Below are 17,322 nucleotides of genomic sequence, written 5' to 3'. Positions count from 1 at the left end.
CATGAATAATAAATTACACATAGACAGAGACACTGCACACACAGCTTTTTTTTTTTTTTTAGAGCTCGCACAAACTGAGACACCGCAGCACGCACAGGTGAGTGTGACAGGATACCCGGTATCATTACATGGAATATCTCAAGCTCTTGTCCTCCACGTATCATTTTTGTTTGTTTACTTGAACACGTTTGGAATCACAAGCAGTCGTACAGACGGCGTCACATCTGTCTTTTCACCTTTTGATGAACTAGACAATCACGGGCAGCGTTTGTGTCGCACATGCAACATCGATCACACCATTAGCAAGGAACACGCACACCTACAGACGCATACGCGCACAGACCCAATCTGTTGCCCTGGCAACACCTACCCTTGATGCTCACGCACGCACGCACAGAGTGGGCAGATGGGGCAGTGGTCTAAAATGTATATGCCTTTTGATCTGCCTCTCATTCAGGCAATCATGTAAGTGTCATTGCAGGGGCACAGCCAGACATGAGCGTGTGTGCACTGTTAACTAGCTGCCTTCACAGTCACACCATGCAGATACCAATATATTCCTGCATGCTATAAAAAGGAGACTGACACTAAAAGACTGCGTGATTCACATAGTATTATCTGAAAACATTAATACCAAAATATTGTCATCTTCTATTCTCTTCTCGTCTTAAGAGGAGATATGTGGGTCTGACTCGCATGCAGAAGCATTGTGGCACAGACGGCTGTCGTCTGAGTGATGTTCTGAAGTCTGTACCAATCATGTTTGACAGTTGCATCATTTGAATCATAGCGGGGGAGCTGCTCTGAAGTAGGAGTCTTTAAAATGCACACGAGAGTCATGCGATGAGGTGCACATTTGCAGTATGGGTGCATATTATTGAGTTTTAATTTTAAGCCTGGCAAAGACATTTTTACCCAGAATTCAACTCTGCCCGGCTCTAAAAATATGAGTCAGGATGTCAGGGGTCCCCAAAAGAGTAATCATATCTCCTCATGAGCTGGAGTCCCAGGCTCTAAAGTTTGCCTTTGTCTACATTTCAAAAAGTTTGATCGCCTCCTTATTACAGCACTCTGAAGAATTTGCTGAATCCAAACAACAAGTCATTCCCGATGGGTGGATAAAACACGCTCTACCATCAGTCTGTCCACCTGAGTGTGGTTTGTTATCTAAAACTAGTCTATAGTCTATTACCATGGACAGATACACATACACCCCCAATCTATTATTGAACAAAAGGCTCACGCCTCCGCTCAGCCCTTCAGGGAGGAATCCATCCCTCCATCCCGGAATAATTTCACACATCAGTAGATACACAAAAGAGAGAGAGAGAGAAGGAAGAGAGAAAAGGACAGAGAGGAGGAGGTAGAGGAGGGATGGACGGGGGTAAAATTGTATGGGCTACAGCTCAGCTCAGTGCTGGTGGGAGGCCAAGGTGTCGGGGGGAGCCATGCGTGACAAAATAGAGATCAGAGGATCATATGCAATCGTGCACGTGTGAAAGAAAACACACACACACACACACACACACACACACACACACACACACACACATACCCATACACTTGCAAAGATGTATGCCAAGAAAAAGGTGAGACTGAGGACATATCAGATAAAGACTTGTAAAGATTGGGACTGACTTAATCAGAGGCATGCTCATCCAAACACAGAATGGTAATCTCTTTATCTATCACACACTGTGCTCATATTCATTCAACCACACACACACACACACACACACACACACACACACACACACACACACGCACACACACTGACTACCCATAATCCTATGTCTACATACTAACATGAAACATACAGTACATGAAACATGTGTAAGCGTATTGAAATGAAGCCTCCACAAGCCACATGTACAAACACAGACACAAGTGTCTGCACACTGAATAATTACTGGGTAGTTTCGTCACGCCATTTGTCGATAACACATCACCACACTTCATGAACCACATCTACACCAGAATAGTATTATAATATAACACACATATCACACACACACACATTGCAGGGATACGACTGAATGGATACATTGAAAACTCCAGATATGACAGCTTCAAGCTGTGAGAACTTTGAAATCCTCTTCAAGAGCTACCTCTATGGTGGACATCCAAACCAAGGTCACATGTTCCCCTGCTGATGAGGCCTACTATACTACTTTAAAGGTGACATATCACGCTTTTTTCGTCAATATATATTGGTCTAAGAGGTCCCCAAAACATGTCTTTAAAGTTTATGCTCAAAAAAACACTTTGAAATCAGATTTTGGTCTGCCTGAAAAACCCTCTTCTTTAGTCCTCCTCAGAACACTCTGTTTTCCCTCTGACCACGCCCCCTCAGGAAGTGGATGTGCATCGGCTGTCCAGCACGTTGATCTAATGTTTACATGTTGGCTGAATATACACGGCTGCTCACAGACCCGCGTTACTTCAACCCTCTGAATCTGATCCTGACGGAGAGGCGCCTGCAGCAGGACCTTTCTGAAGGATTGGTCATAGATTTAGTGTTTCTTGTTGTTTTAATTGTCAGTATGTCGACGCGTGTCTTGGTACACAGCTACGAACATGTAGCTATGTGGCTATGCTAACTAGCGCTAGCACTTATCCATGACAAATAAAAATCATCCACTAGATCTTCAAATCTGCAGACGTGGGGAGTAAAACCGACCTCTGCCAGAAAGGCAGCAGGACCTTTCTGAAGGATTGGTCACAGATTCTGTGTTTCTTGTTGTTTTATTTGTCAGTATGTTGACGTGTGTCTTGGTACACAGCTACAGCTACGACATGTAGCTATGTAGCTATGTAGCTATGCTAACTAGCGCTAGCACTTTTCCATGAAAAATAAAAACCATCCACTAGATCTTCAAATCTGCAGACGTGGGGAGTAAAACCGACCTTTGTGTTTATTAAGACAGCCTACAACTAGCATGCCTCCCTCCTAAGCTCCTTGTTAGCACACATTTGTGCAGGGAATGAAAACGGAGGAGGGGTTGAGTTGTATTTTATACAGTCTATGGGCTGAACAAGCTCCGAGCTCTGACTCCGTGACAGACCGGATATTGTTGTTACGTAACAAAAACACTGAAGTCTCAAACGGCTCGTTTCACACACATTTACAGAAAGGTGGAGAAATCAGAACAGGGGCAGAATGGATTTTTTTCATTCTCGGGGGGTTTGTAGACAGGGACACATATTTCAGGTAGAGAACCATTAAAAAGTCCATTTTGCATGATATGTCACCTTTAAACATCTATAACAAGGCGGAGACAAATAAACAAGCATTTAAATAATAGTTTTCTGACACCAGCTACAAAATCATCTCACTCAATTATCTGGAGTCATGCGTAGTCCTAACAGACTCACAGAAACACAAAGTAAAATACATACATGCACTAGAGGCACAGCTAGCATACACACAGCTCCCCCTATGAAAGCACCGAGCAGAGAGGAGCAGCAGACACAATGGAGTGTTTAAGTATGCAGGAAACTTTATGCCTGGGTGGAAGAGGAGCTTTGAAGGAATCCGCTGAGGGACACCCAACCTCCCCCTGAACTGAGCCTGTACCTCCTCATCAGGAAGAGAGAGCCATGGAGAGAGAAAGAGAGAAGGGGGAGGAGAGGAACAGATAAAGATATAGAGAGGACGAGATTGTAGGTTGGACGGGAGACTGATGGAGAGGAAGAGGGAGCAGGAGAGGGGGCAGCAACAAGGTGCCACGGTCTTGTCGCTGCACTTGTGCACAATTGCTTTTGGTTAGGCCAATGTGTGGAAGTCCCTAACCAGCAGCGGTCACGTTGTTCTGAACAGTTCACACACACACACACAGGGTTACACACACTGCCTATTCATGGGAGCACACTGTTCAGTAGGCGCCGTGCTTAACTCCCAGAATGACCTTCATTGAGATGGATTGCATGAAAAATGTAATGACTTTCCTGAGAGAAAAACCACAGGCCAAATCAGCTTTGCATTGCATAATAATGCCCGACTTGGTAATCAATAACACAAACACACAAACACACATCCATAATGGAGTGCACAGCCTGCACATGGAGAAAATGTCTCAGCAGAGGCCGACCACATCACAATGGATGGAGCAAACCACCAGTGGAGAGCTGTGTGATGCATAAACAAGGAGCTATTGACGATAAATGCCTGCATCCATTTCCAGCTATCAAACACTTCCCTAAGCTAACAGCTTAAGTCTGGAACAACATGCAACCCTGAAAAGCTTTTCACACCCAACTATGTTTAGCCCAGGGTTATCTTTGGCCATGAGTAAAGGGTTGTCCCAACCTTATTTGGCCTCATTTTACATCTTACCATTTAGCCAACAGCAGTTTAAGTCATCTTTTGTTCATGCTGCGATATGATGCTAATTTTGGCCCAGAGGAGGGCAAACTCAGCCCCACATTAATGAGTGGTTGGCATGAGCTTGTGTTAAAACCTTCAAAGTCAAAGCCCACTAAAAGTTTTAAAATGTGGTCAGCATTGAGTAAATTGGTGAGCAAAACGCTGTCAAATTACTTGAACGTCCCTGTTTCAAGATCAAATCCTCTGTGTGCATGCTTGCTGCTTTTGTTGAGCACACTTCACAGACGGCTTCTCATCTTTTTTTTTTTTTTTTGGCCATTTCTTATTTTGGAAGACAACATTACACAATTCAACTCCAGCCTCATTTTCAAACAAAGCAGAAAAAGCAACTAGAGCAGAAATGTGCCACACATTTCACAGCTTTCTATGGTTGCATAGCAACAATGTTAGGTTCAGATAACAATCTTTATCCTACTGACCACAGGGTGTTTGAACCCCGGTAACAATCAGCAGTGGAAACATTCAATCTGTTGCCTCATTTCTTGTTTCTCAGCCTCTAAGCCAGGGGTGTCAAACATTTTCCAAAGAGGGCCACATTTGATGTTGTCAGAATACCTCAGGGCCAGAGGCTCCTACTGAGACTTAGGAATCATAAAAGTTATACACTATATTACCAAAAGCATTCGCTCACCCATCCAAATGATCAGAATCAGGTGTCCTAATCACTTGGCCTGGCCACAGGTGTATAAAATCAAGCACCTAGGCATGCAGACTGTTTTTACAAACACTTGTGAAAGAATGGGCCGCTCTCAGGAGCTCAGTGAATTCCAGCGTGGAGCTGTCATAGGATGCCACCTGTGCAACAAATCCAGTCGTGAAATTTCCTCGTTCCTAAATATTCCACAGTCAACTGTCAGCTTTATTATAAGAAAATGGAAGAGTTTGGGAACAACAGCAACTCAGCCACAAAGTGGTAGGCCATGTAAACTGACGGAGAGGGGTCAGCGGATGCTGAGGCGCATAGTGCAAAGAGGTCGCCGACTTTCTGCACAGTCAATTGCTACAGAGCTCCAAACTTCATGTGGCCTTCAGATTAGCCCAAGTACAGTACGCAGAGAGCTTCATGGAATGGGTTTCCATGGCCGAGCAGCTGCATCCAAGCCATACATCACCAAGTGCAATGCAAAGCATCGGATGCAGTGGTGTAAAGCACGCCGCCACTGGACCATAGAGCAGTGGAGACGTGTTCTCTGGAGTGATGAATCACGCTTTTTCCATCTGGCAATCTGATGGACGAGTCTGGGTTTGGAGGTTGCCAGGAGAACGGTACATTTCGGACTGCATTGTGCCAAGTGTGAAATTTGGTGGAGGAGGAATTATGGTGTGGGGTTGTTTTTCAGGAGCTGGGCTTGGCCCCTTAGTTCCAGTGAAAGGAACTTTGAATGCCTCAGGATACCAAACCATTTTGGACAATTCCATTCTCCCAACCTTGTGGGAACAGTTTGGAGCGGGCCCCTTCCTCTTCCGACATGACTGTGCACCAGTGCACACAGCAAGGTCCATAAAGACATGGATGACAGAGTCTGGTGTGGATGAACTTGACTGGCCTGCACAGAGTCCTGACCTGAACCCGATAGAACACCTTTGGGATGAATTAGAGCGGAGACTGAGAGCCAGGCCTTCTTGACCAACATCAGTGTGTGACCTCACCAATGCACTTTTGGAAGAATGGTCAAAAATTCCTGTAAACACACTCCTCAACCTTGTGGACAGCCTTCCCAGAAGAGTTGAAGCTGTAATAGCTGCAAAAGGTGGACCGACATCATATTGAACCCTATGGGTTAGGAATGGGATGGCACTTAAGGTCATATGTGAGTCAAAGCAGGTGAGCGAATACTTTTGGTAATATAGTGTATATGAAATCTCTATTTAATAACAATTATTTTACTTTTTATCTCAATAAATCAGTAACTAGGTAGTCCTCAGTTCTCCACAAGCCATGTACACATGATCAAACTTTATCTTCTTCTGGAGGAAAATGTTTTTCATAAGGGTCGGGTAATGTGGGAAAAAAAAATTGTCTCATTGTTTTTCTATGGCAGGATTACTATCTGGATTTCCTCACACTTCTTTTTCATGTTGTTTTTAAGACTTTTCTGACCAGCAGACATTTTAAGAACACAATCATTCTTTTCCTGTGTTCTAAACAATTTGTATGCACCAAATTTAGCCTTTTCTGGAAAATGTCCTAATTTTGATCTTGTCTTGTGTCCTCTTTTGTGTCTTCTGAACTTTAATTGACATTCTCACATCGTGATAAAAACATTAATTTGAAAACCTGTCAACTTTAAGAGTTCTTGTGTTTCTTCTTTACTGCCGTCTTGCAGAATTCCCAGAGCTCTGGCTTTTATACGAGTAGTCCATATGAAGCTTTTTGAGACGTTTCTGGATTGACTTTAGTTTTGTTTGTGTGCTTGAAAGAAACTGCAAATGTACAGATGATTCAGAAGGTGATTAATTTCTGTGCTATAAATAACACATTTGAAGATGGAAGCTTGGGGCCATAAATAAATGGACCTTGGGCCGCGATTGGCCCCCGGGCCGTACTTTGGACACCCCTGCTCTAAGCCATGTATAGTTTTAGACCCAGCCCCCCCCCCCTGATTCCTACGCCTTTACACAGAGCTGTTTGGATTACAAAGTGAAAGAGAAAGAGAGAATGTACAGTCAGTGGGATTTTTTTTGGCCGTGAGCTCGCCTTTTCTTTTCTTTTTTTTATTTCTTGGTGTCACAGTTTTAGGGTCCCATAATGAAAAGCTGCCATTGTGTTTGTTTACCTCCTCTTCATCTCTCAATGTGACATTAGCTAGAGATGAGTCACCGGCAGAAAACACTGAGTTCGTCTCACTGTCACAGATATTTCCCTCTCGAGTGTGTCTCATTCTCACCTCGTTGGTGTTCCAGCGATGGCGCTCCTTGGGCAGAGAGGAACATTTGGGCAGACACTCGAGCAGCTTCTTAGGAAGGTAGATCTTCAACTGGCCCGGCTCATCTGATGGGGGGGAATCAGAGGTGGGGGCAAAGGAAGATAAATGAGGGATGAGTGGGAAGAGGAGAGACATTTTCATCAGACACTGAGACATGCTGAGAGGAGAATACCAAAAAGCAGCATCTTTGGAATCTGGAGGAATAAATCATAACAAATGTTTACTCAATGGCTTGATGTGACCATAAGAAAGCAAATGTGCACAAAGTTGTTTGGGCCTATGAATGACTTGAGTGTGAGATGATATTTCTGATCAAAGATTTGTATTCAATAACTAAAAGAAGTGTGAGTCTGTTACTTTTTGTAGAATATACGTAATTAAAGCCGCAAGCGGCGATGAACGGGCCCTCGCACACCCGCGAACGCCGCCTACGCAAGCCGCCGCCACACGTAAACCGCCTCCTGATGTTGGCCACCACACGATGCGAAAACAAGATCTGAGAGTATATGCTGCCTTAGGTGGTGCAAATGTTCCAAGTTTTTGGCAGATTGCCAAGAAAACCTCAAACTTCAGAGTCTGCCACGCCCACAATTTTAGTCTGACCAGAATGCCTTTAATGGTTTTATAATCGTCGATATGTCTGCTATAGAATGTGCCTTGTTTGGACTGAATCGGAGAAAAACTCTAGGAGGAGCTCTCAAAAGTATGCACCCTTATTCGGGCTTCATTCTTCACATTCAAAGCTGTATGTGCGTTTGATGCCCCGCCTCAACGCCTGCCACGCCCACATTTTTTGTCTGATCAAAATTTGTTCTGATAATTTTTTCTCGTCAAGGTGTCTACTATAGGTTGACCTTGGTTTGGACTGAATCGGAGAAAAGCTCTAGAAGTTAGTTAGCGTTAGTATGCACCCTTATTTTGACGCCACTTTTCATGTTCAAAGCTAGGTGGCGCTCTTCCTGTTGAGTTTGGGATATGGGTGCAAGAGGCTTTTTTGTGCGTCCTGATGCCATGAATATGTGTAAAAATTTTCAAGCATGTAGCTCAAAATAACCCCTATGGGGAGGGGTTTTTGAAAACTGTAGGGGGCGCTAGTGAGCACATTTTTTCGACTTTTTTTGCGAAACCCATAAAATGTCGCAATTTTTCCCCGCACTGATGAGTGTGTTGGATGAGGTGAGATTACGTGCATTTTAAAGTCACAAAAATCTATTTTCCGACATTTTATTTTTATGCCCCGCCCCAAAGTCTGCCACGCCCACATCTTTCGTCTGAACAGAATGCCTTTACTTTGTATTAATCGTCAATGTGTTTACTATAGAATGTGCCTCGTTTGGACTGAATCAGAGAAAAGCTCTAGGAGAAATTAGCAAAAGTATGCACCCTTGCACGGACCCATTTTGGCCCCATTTTTATGTTCAAAGCTAGGTGGCGCTCTTCCTATTGAGTTTTGAATATGGGTGCCACTGACTTTTTTGTGCGTCCTGATGCCATAAATATGTGTAAGATTTTTCATGCATGTAGCTCAAAAAACTTGATGCGTAGGGTGTTATTTGTACCTCTAGGGGGCGCTACAGAATTTTTTTTGCGAGACCTATAATAACTTTCACCAGGCCCGATGAGTGTGCAAAAATATCCGCGCTTCCATTCACGTTCAGGGGTCCAAAACTGCAATGTCCTATAATAATAACCCTTAGGGTTACAATAGGGCCTTCACCACCAGCGGTGCTCGGGCCCTAATAATAATAATAATAATAATAATAATAATAATAATATAATAATAATACGCTTTACAGGAAAATAAAATTATACAATAGAAAAACAAAGGAAAACAGTGCAAAAAAAAAAAGCAAAGAAAAGCAAGGCAGCAAAATAAAACAAAACAAGAAAAAAAATCAATCAATTCTAGTTTAAAAGCCTTTGTAGAAAGGTGTGTTTGAGTCTGGATTTGAATGTGTGAGTGAGGGAGAGAATCTGAGGTGTTGGGGGAGAGAGTTCCAGAGGGTGGGGGCAGCGACAGAGAAGGCCCTGTCCCCCCAGGTTCGGTGCTTGGGTTTGGTGAGAGGGGTGAGGAGGTTGGCGTTGGTGGAGGGATTGTATGGCTGCAGAAGGTCGGTGAGGTAGGAGGGAGCTAGATTGTGGAGGGCTTTGTAGGTGATGAGGAGGATCTTGTACTGTATTCTTGAGGGGATGGGAAGCCAATGGAGGTTCTGGAGGACTGGGGGTGATGTGGTCTCTGGAGCGGGAGTGAGTGAGGAGGCGTGCAGCTGAGTTTTGTATGTATTGTAATTTGTTGAGGAGGGTGTTGGGTGTACCGTAGAGGATGCTATTGCAATAATCAAGTCTTGAGGTGATGAAGGCGTGGATGAGAGTTTCAGGGAGGGGTGGAGACGGGCGATGTTTTTGAGGTGGAAGAAAGCGTTTTTTGAAATATTGTTAATGTGGTGTTGAAAGTTGAGTGACTGATCAAAAATGATACCAAGGTTACGGATGTGGGTGGATGCTGAAACAGTGGATTTATCAATAGTGAGTGAGAAGTCTGGGCAGGTGGAAGTGAGGGATTTTGGGCCTATGATAAGAATTTTGGATTTATTACAATTGAGTACATGTTATCCCAAATAAAAATACAGGAGGAATACAGCAAATGCCTGTGTACTTGTTGTTTTTTTTAACTCCACCTCATCTTCTTGTCACTGTATGTTTGTGAAACTTTTTATGCTGCTGTCTTGGCCAGGACTCCATTGAAAAAGAGACTTTGTATCTCAATGGGACTATTATATAAAATAAAGGTTAAATAAAATAAAGAAATAAATAAAGTGTGGTTGATAAGTTTGTCGTTCACGATACATGGTTAAACAACAGCTCAGTGAACAGAGCCGGAGGGAGAGTTGCTTATTTTTGGACAGCAGGTGGAGGTGCACTGTGCACCTGCGGCCCACCTGGAGACAATTTTGGATTAAGAAGAATCCATTAACATACATTAACAGTGCATTTGGGGTTGGTAACAATGGAGGCCGATCACCTGGGCATCTCTTATCCCCTTTAAAAGCTGCGCTCTCCCTACAGTGCAATACAGGCAATTTGGTAATGGAACAGAAACTCAAGACGAGCCCCCCCCCCCCCCCCCCCCCCCCTCTCCCTCAGAGGACGCTCCTGTATGGAAGTGTAAGTTCAAATATAAGGAAGCCAAATATTGATACACACAAGTGTTCACTTTAAAGCTGAAATTGTGTCCTGGATGTGATGAAAAGGTGGTTTTCTGTAGAATCCTGAGGAATCAGATGAGATCAGGAAATGACCCCATTGGACAGAGTCTTGCTGCAGAGGTCGCAGGTTCTGTTCCAGCCTCGACCATGATCCCTCCCACTCTCTGCTCCCCCCCTTTTCAACTCACGGTCATATTACATACCCATATTTATTTTATTTATTGCTAATCTGTCATTACCAACTATAATCACCCATGTCAACCTGTCACTACTGAATCATTTTTACTACTGCCTGTAATTACTGCTATTTAATCTAAATTCCATTTGTAACATTGTATATATTCTATTTTATTTTACTTATTGAAACTTCTTCTTGATTGTACTTATGTCTGGGTTGCTGTAACAACTGAACCCCCCCCAGGGATCAATAAGTATAATATCTTGTCTTAGATAATGCAAGCTGAAATAACCTCAACATGGTTACATTATACCTTGAAGATTAAGTCCAGCCATATTTTCTCATCATTACAGATGAATCAACAATGAGTGTATCCTACTAAAATAACTACTACCTGCACAGTCACAGCAGACAAAGCACAACTCAGCTGATTTTTTTCTCCATATTATTTCACCTCTTTTGTCAGAAATGATTAGATTCACACTTTTATATTGAGTCATTTTCACATTTACTTGTCCTACTTCTGAAAGACTAACCAAATCCACAGCAGTGAACCGTTTTCAAATGCACTATTTTTTGCACGCTTTGGTAACACTTGATAAAAACCCTCCCGTGCCCGGCTGTGAAAAAAACAAAAGTGCTCAGCGTTTTTTTATAGTTGTAACCATATAACTGTGGCCTGTTTTAAAGATTCACATCTTAAAGCTGGGGTTGGTGTTCAGATTTAGATCCACTTTTTGTTATACTGGTTAAAATGATCTTTATGTCTGATGGTAATCAATACATAATGTGTTCTTAAAAAAGAGCGAAGAAAAGCTGCTATCTACAGCCGCGAGTAAACCTAGGAACACCAACCAATCAGCCTTTTTTGGGTGCCAAAATTTAAACCAATCAAACCCGTCCTGCCGTTCTGCCCTCCTCCTGCAGAGCGTACATTTCCCCGGCGTGTACTCCGAGTCCCAGGCTGTTTCCGAAACGGCCTGCTACATACTACTTACTAATGTAGTAGGCAGTAGGTATTGCCTACTACATACTGCGTTTGAATTTAGTCTGTAGTATGACTGTTCTGTTCGATCTGTCATGCAGCATGCTGAGCCAGACTTCGCTGGATTTCCGGTTTCGGAAAGCGGAAGTAAACAACGACGAAGCCGATAAATAAAATGCTTATTCAGCATCCATTTATGATTTAAAAGTTAGGAAGTGGTTTATATGTAATTTGATAACTTTCACAGCACCCAAAAACGGATTTCCTCCCGTCAAAAAATGAGGAAACAGAAAAGCAGAACGAGCGCTGTGCATTATGGAAACAGTACGCGAGGCAGACTGGTCTGATGCATACCATAGACTGTATAAAATATGGACGTAGTATCCGTGACGTCACCCATCTGTTCCTGAGAGCTGTTTGAAGCAAATCGACGGCAGCAGCCATATTGGTAATGCGGAACTCAACTAGGCAGAGTGTGACGTAGTGTGAGTCTCTTAGCCAATGGCTGTGTGTTCCCGACCGGGAGTCACGTCAGTCATGTCCTTATTTCGGGCAAAACTCGTAATCTTAATATCTTCTGAACCGTCACGTTAGAAAAAATTCACCCCCCCGTACAGTGTGTGCCATTAGAGAGATTAGCGTTGTAGGGCCAAGCCGTTTTTGAACCAGGCTGTAAACATGTTTATTAATGCTGCAAAGATCGTCTTTTTCCATTCATATCTATGTGGTTTCCGGTGTTCTGCAGCCAGCCTCAAGCGGATTTCGATGTATTGCAGTTTATATCACTTCGCATAGGCTTCATCGTTTGAGACCAGAGTTTGCCGCTTGATGCATACTGAGATATTTTCCCGAATCAGTAGACATCCGGGGCGTTTTGGCTTACTGCAGATTTTGTCTCTTGTTCACATACTCTTACTACCATACTGAATTTTGGACAAATCAGTACGTGTGTGTCAGTGGCTAGATAGTAGGCGATTTCGGAAAGAGCCACAGCCTCCTGCCTCTACTTCCCCTGACTCTACTGACTGCCCCTCTCCCTCCACCTCAGGCCTGTCCCCTCAGACCCGATGAGGGCTTTGCTCAGGACTGTAGTCCAGATCAGAGTCTAAAAAGCTCTCACCACGGGGGCTCTGACAAGCAGAAGAATGAATGACATTTAGTAAGTCCTACATAAATGTAGATGTACTGTAGCGTCCGTCCGGACGCTGTAGTGATGACGACCGATTGGTGAACACGTTGATCTTAATAACCGGTCACTGTCGGCCGTGATCACGCCAACCAACAAAGCAACAATCAATGTTTGAATGAATGAAGAACTTCTCCTCTTGTCTCTCCTCTCTCCCGCTCACACTCTCTACACCTCTCCTGATGCCTTCACTGACTGTCAACACTGTAGGAATTAAGAACATCTACCTGAACAGGTTTAACAAACAGTAGAGTTGTTACAGTATTATATATGTGTTATAACTTTTTCTCCTGATATCGTGTCACCGGTACAACTGGATAATGCTAGCATGACAGTTGTGAGTACTAACAGCAGCCATGTTTGTTTGTGTTTTTTAACTTTCACTGTGAGAATGTTTTGGTGAGGACCGGTTTTGAATCAGTCACCATCATATGGTCGCAAGTCAGCGCGCTCATGCATGTGAGCAGGGGGGGTGCGTCGTTCTGGAGGAGCTCTGAGGGAGGAGGGGAGGGGTTAGACGGAAGTCCTGAGGAAATGCTACATTCAAATTCATGCTAGTTTTCTGAGACTGCCAACCCAGCTTTAAGGCCACAAACAGGACAAACACAGACTTCAGTAATTTTTGTTTTAGTCTTTTTATGGGATTTGCTGTCAGTGGCAAATATATCCTCACCCTTGATTGTTTTGGGGACCAATGGTGGAAAACAGTATGACAGAAACAGACAGCCAAACATGAAGGAGAGGTGTGTGTTGTGTTTGCAGAGAGCTAAAAGATTGTGCTATCCTCATGTTTACATGGTGCTGCAGGATAGCTTGTTAAATGGATAAAATATTACTCTCCCTGACTACGGTGTGCATAGAATAACCAAAATATGTGAAAGGTGCAGGTGAGGCAGAAATTTCCCTGCGCCTCAGGAAAAATACCACTTCACCAGTGGATAGCGTCCACACAAAGATAGAGCCCCTGGTGTGTGTGTGTGTGTGTGGTGTGTGCTTGTTGTGAGTGTAAGCCCAACGGGTGTGCAGCTCAGAAGTCAAAGAGAGCAGCACTCAAAGGTTATTGATAAGCATTTGAGTAGAGGGCGTCCATTCAAGACTCCCTGGGAAGATAGGAATTATACTCTACCTGAGGGCAGACGGACAGAGCGAGAGAAACAGAGAGATAGGTGGGGTGGGGAGGGTCGGAGAGGGAGAGACAGACGCAGGGAGACAATGAGCCAGAGAGAGACAGTTAATAAAGAAAAAGAAAAGTTAGGCAGAGAGAAAGAAGGTTTATAAAGTGAGAAAATTTACAAGGACAAGAGATGGAACAAAGTAACACAAATACAAAGAGGGAAAAGTAGTGTAACAGGACAGGAGTGGGGGTCTGTGCAGTGTGTGTGTAGGTGTCTGAGCATGTGTGTGATTGTGTCAGTAGGAAGTGTGTTCAGGCACGTATGCTCCCCTAATCAATTATGCATTTATTAATAGAAGGCCTGAGAAGACAAAATTTCAAACAGCTGAACGGTGCAGCAGCTTAGTTAAACAGCTGAATGGTGCAGCTTAGTTAAAGCCTAATTTCTTTTTAGCAGCACTCCAGCCGCTCTGCTATGAATGCCAATCAGCGTTTAAACCCCTCCCCTCCTGGCTATAGACCCCCCCATTCCCTCCCCCCACCTCCTCCCCTCCCCCTGCTGTTCTGAAGAATTCTCATCAGAGCCTCGCCTTTGAAATATACCAGAACCACCACATCAAACGAGCCCGTTGCACATGCGTAGCACACACGCAAACACCCGGACACACACATTGCACGCTCACACATGCAAACAGATGCACGCACACACAACACACACACACACGGGCCTGCCGATCAAAGAACGCACACATCACAGTATTTGTCCAAGAGTGGCGTTTTTCACCAGTGACCTTGGTGCTGAAATCCCTTTCAAAGCACACCTTCATGGACACGGCCATCGTCCTAACCTCTCCTCACACCCACTCTCCCTGCTGACGAGGAATAGAAGACCAACTCTGCAGATTGGTTGAATGCTGATGAGCTTTTACACCCCAAAGGGTTGTATCTTGTGTTTCTAAGAGTCCTGAACCAAAGAATGTGTCCCTGTCTTTAAAAAAAAAAAATCAGCCTGGGTACTGTCGCAATCGTCTTTTCCATCTGTTCCAAACAGCTCTCGGTGGGGCTGTACTGTGGTGTGACATGGGGCAAAAAACTTCTCTTCCTCTCTGTCTACCCTGGAAAATGAACCATCCTGGAGACATGGGGGAAAACATATCTAAATATGGAAATTCAGTGCTGTTCTCATTTATATTTGAAATAATAAAACAGTTTCAATACCTGCGTTGCTTCATGTGAGTCCCTCAGCAGTAAGCTGCAATTCAAAGATCACTCACTCACTTGCTAATCTTGTAAAAAGAGTCGAAATGAGAGCCAAAGCCTGAATGCTAATGTGGAACTGCTGGCTCATTAAGTCATATAGCGGCATACGTGCTAAAAAGTGAAAATGTTAGACTAAAGTGAAACATTGCTTTAGTAGCCCATCAAATACCATAATTTAGACTGGAATCACACAGAAGCACGGCCTTCGACTGATGAATATTTTACCTCATAAAACTGTCATCTCCATATTTAACACAGAAACAAGCCAATGCCCTTGTGAGATGGCTGTCAGTTAATTATAAAACTCTCCTCAGTAAAGAGAGAGAAAAATGCTCCAAATGCAACTCTTAACTCTACCCCCTTCTGATATTAGGAGGCGTCAGGGGAAATTTTCACATTTTCCCCCCTTTTTCGGGATGAAATTAATGTGACAGTAAGAAAGGCTCATTGCACAGCAGCCAGATAGAGGGATGGGAGGGGGGAGGATGGAGAGGGCAGGAGGGAGCCAGGGCAGGGAGAAAAGAAAGAGGGGGAGCATAGCATGGGATGAGCGAGAGTGCAGGAAGAGGGAGGGAGAGACAAGAGAGAGAGGGAGAGAGCAGGGGGTGGAGGGAAGGGGGGTAGAGAGAGATGGGCGTGCATGCTAATTTTATCATTCTGCTGATAACTTTCCTCCAGTAATCCTCCAGCTGGGACGTGAGAACAGATAGGAGACAGGGATAGGCTCGGGAAGTCTCAGCTCATATTAAACAGCCATCCCAAACAGAACTCTCTGTTCTATTCTATGCTATTGTTTTTCAGGCTCACTCTTAATTCTTTATTTGCTGTTATGTGACAGTCTGCCTTGTCCCTCTTAACAAAATAAAAAGGTCTGGAGCAGGTATGAAGCCATCTGCTCCTTTTGAAATGAAAAAGGTTATTTAGGTGCGTGGTGTGTGTGTGTGTGTGTGTGTGTGTGTGTTTCAACATACCTGCCCCCCCTCAATACCCATTACCCCTACCACCTCACTAAGCAGCATGTCTGTCTGCTCCTCCTCACATCTGTTTATTTTCCTTCAATTTGTCACACACACACACATATATATATACACACACACACAGAGGCAGAGACATGTATCTGCGCCACGTCCTCTGAAATCAATAACCAATCAAAGCAATCATTGCCTTTATAGTCCCTCTAACACACAGCGGCAATCACACACACGCCAGGGACACACCGTCGCACGCACACACACAAGACCATGCGGCTACCCCAGATTACACACTCCATCTCACTTCTAGTTTAACCAGGCCCATTGAGGATTATAGATACATAATGCCATGTGTACAGATTAGGTGTGACAATAAACTACTGATAGCCAAAGTAAGCTCTGCGTTCTCTATAGCTGTGTGTGGCAGTGTATGTGTGTGTGTGTGTGTGTTTATAAGTGCGTGTGCGCCCACTAATACTGTACTGGCATGCATGAATAAACATGATGTGTAACAGAGCTGAATTGGAATGACGTCTCAGCAGAGAGACACAGAGACAGAGTGTGTGTTTGCTTTGTGTATGTCAGTGAGTGTGTGTATGTGTGTGTGTGTGTGTGTGTGAGTGTGTGAATGTATGTGTAAGTGTGATCTGTAACAGAGCAGATGAGAAGGAGACCTCAGTTCCCGCATCACATCATTCTGCCAGAAGGCTTTTATGCTTGCTCCCAGAGTCACCCTTGTGCTACAGACAAATGTGTGTGCGCGTGCACAAACAGTGTGAAGAGTGTTTGTGTGTCTCTTACTGTTGGCGTCAGTGTCGTCACTCTTGGGAGGGGTGTGTCCTGTGTAGCCAACAGCGATCCTGACCATCCGCTCTGGATTTCTTATCTTCTTCAGTCCTAGGAGAGGAAAGGAGCAAAGAAGGGGCAAAGACAGAGACGGATTTAGGAGGCGCCCCAGACTTTTGTTCCTTGGCAGTCGCACACTTCACCTCCTTCCTTCCTCCTCCTCCTCTACAGCCCAGAAACAAAACTCCAAGTGATATGCATGTGGGCCGATCCATTTTCTGATCCACTAACTTGCGTCCATTGTGTCCCTGATCGATTGGCC

The 17,322-nt window shown here is 44.1% G+C and overlaps 1 protein-coding gene across 2 annotated transcripts in view; it reads right to left on the bottom strand.

Annotated features, from left to right (window-relative positions):
- The window catches only part of LOC117814473 (calmodulin-binding transcription activator 1-like), a 78,229-nt gene that overhangs the window by 58,802 nt on the left and 2,105 nt on the right, over positions 1-17,322 (bottom strand). For both annotated transcript variants that reach the window (XM_034686924.1, XM_034686216.1), the window contains exons 2-3: positions 17,016-17,111; positions 7,276-7,379 (exon numbers count right to left, since the gene is read on the bottom strand). In XM_034686924.1, coding sequence (XP_034542815.1) covers positions 7,276-7,379; positions 17,016-17,111 — 200 coding nt within the window. The remainder of the gene's footprint in view (positions 1-7,275; positions 7,380-17,015; positions 17,112-17,322) is intronic.

The sequence above is a fragment of the Notolabrus celidotus genome, chromosome 1 (assembly GCF_009762535.1).
Source record: "Notolabrus celidotus isolate fNotCel1 chromosome 1, fNotCel1.pri, whole genome shotgun sequence".
Classification (NCBI taxonomy): domain Eukaryota; kingdom Metazoa; phylum Chordata; class Actinopteri; order Labriformes; family Labridae; genus Notolabrus; species Notolabrus celidotus.
This window is presented reverse-complemented; position numbering and strand designations above follow the sequence as displayed.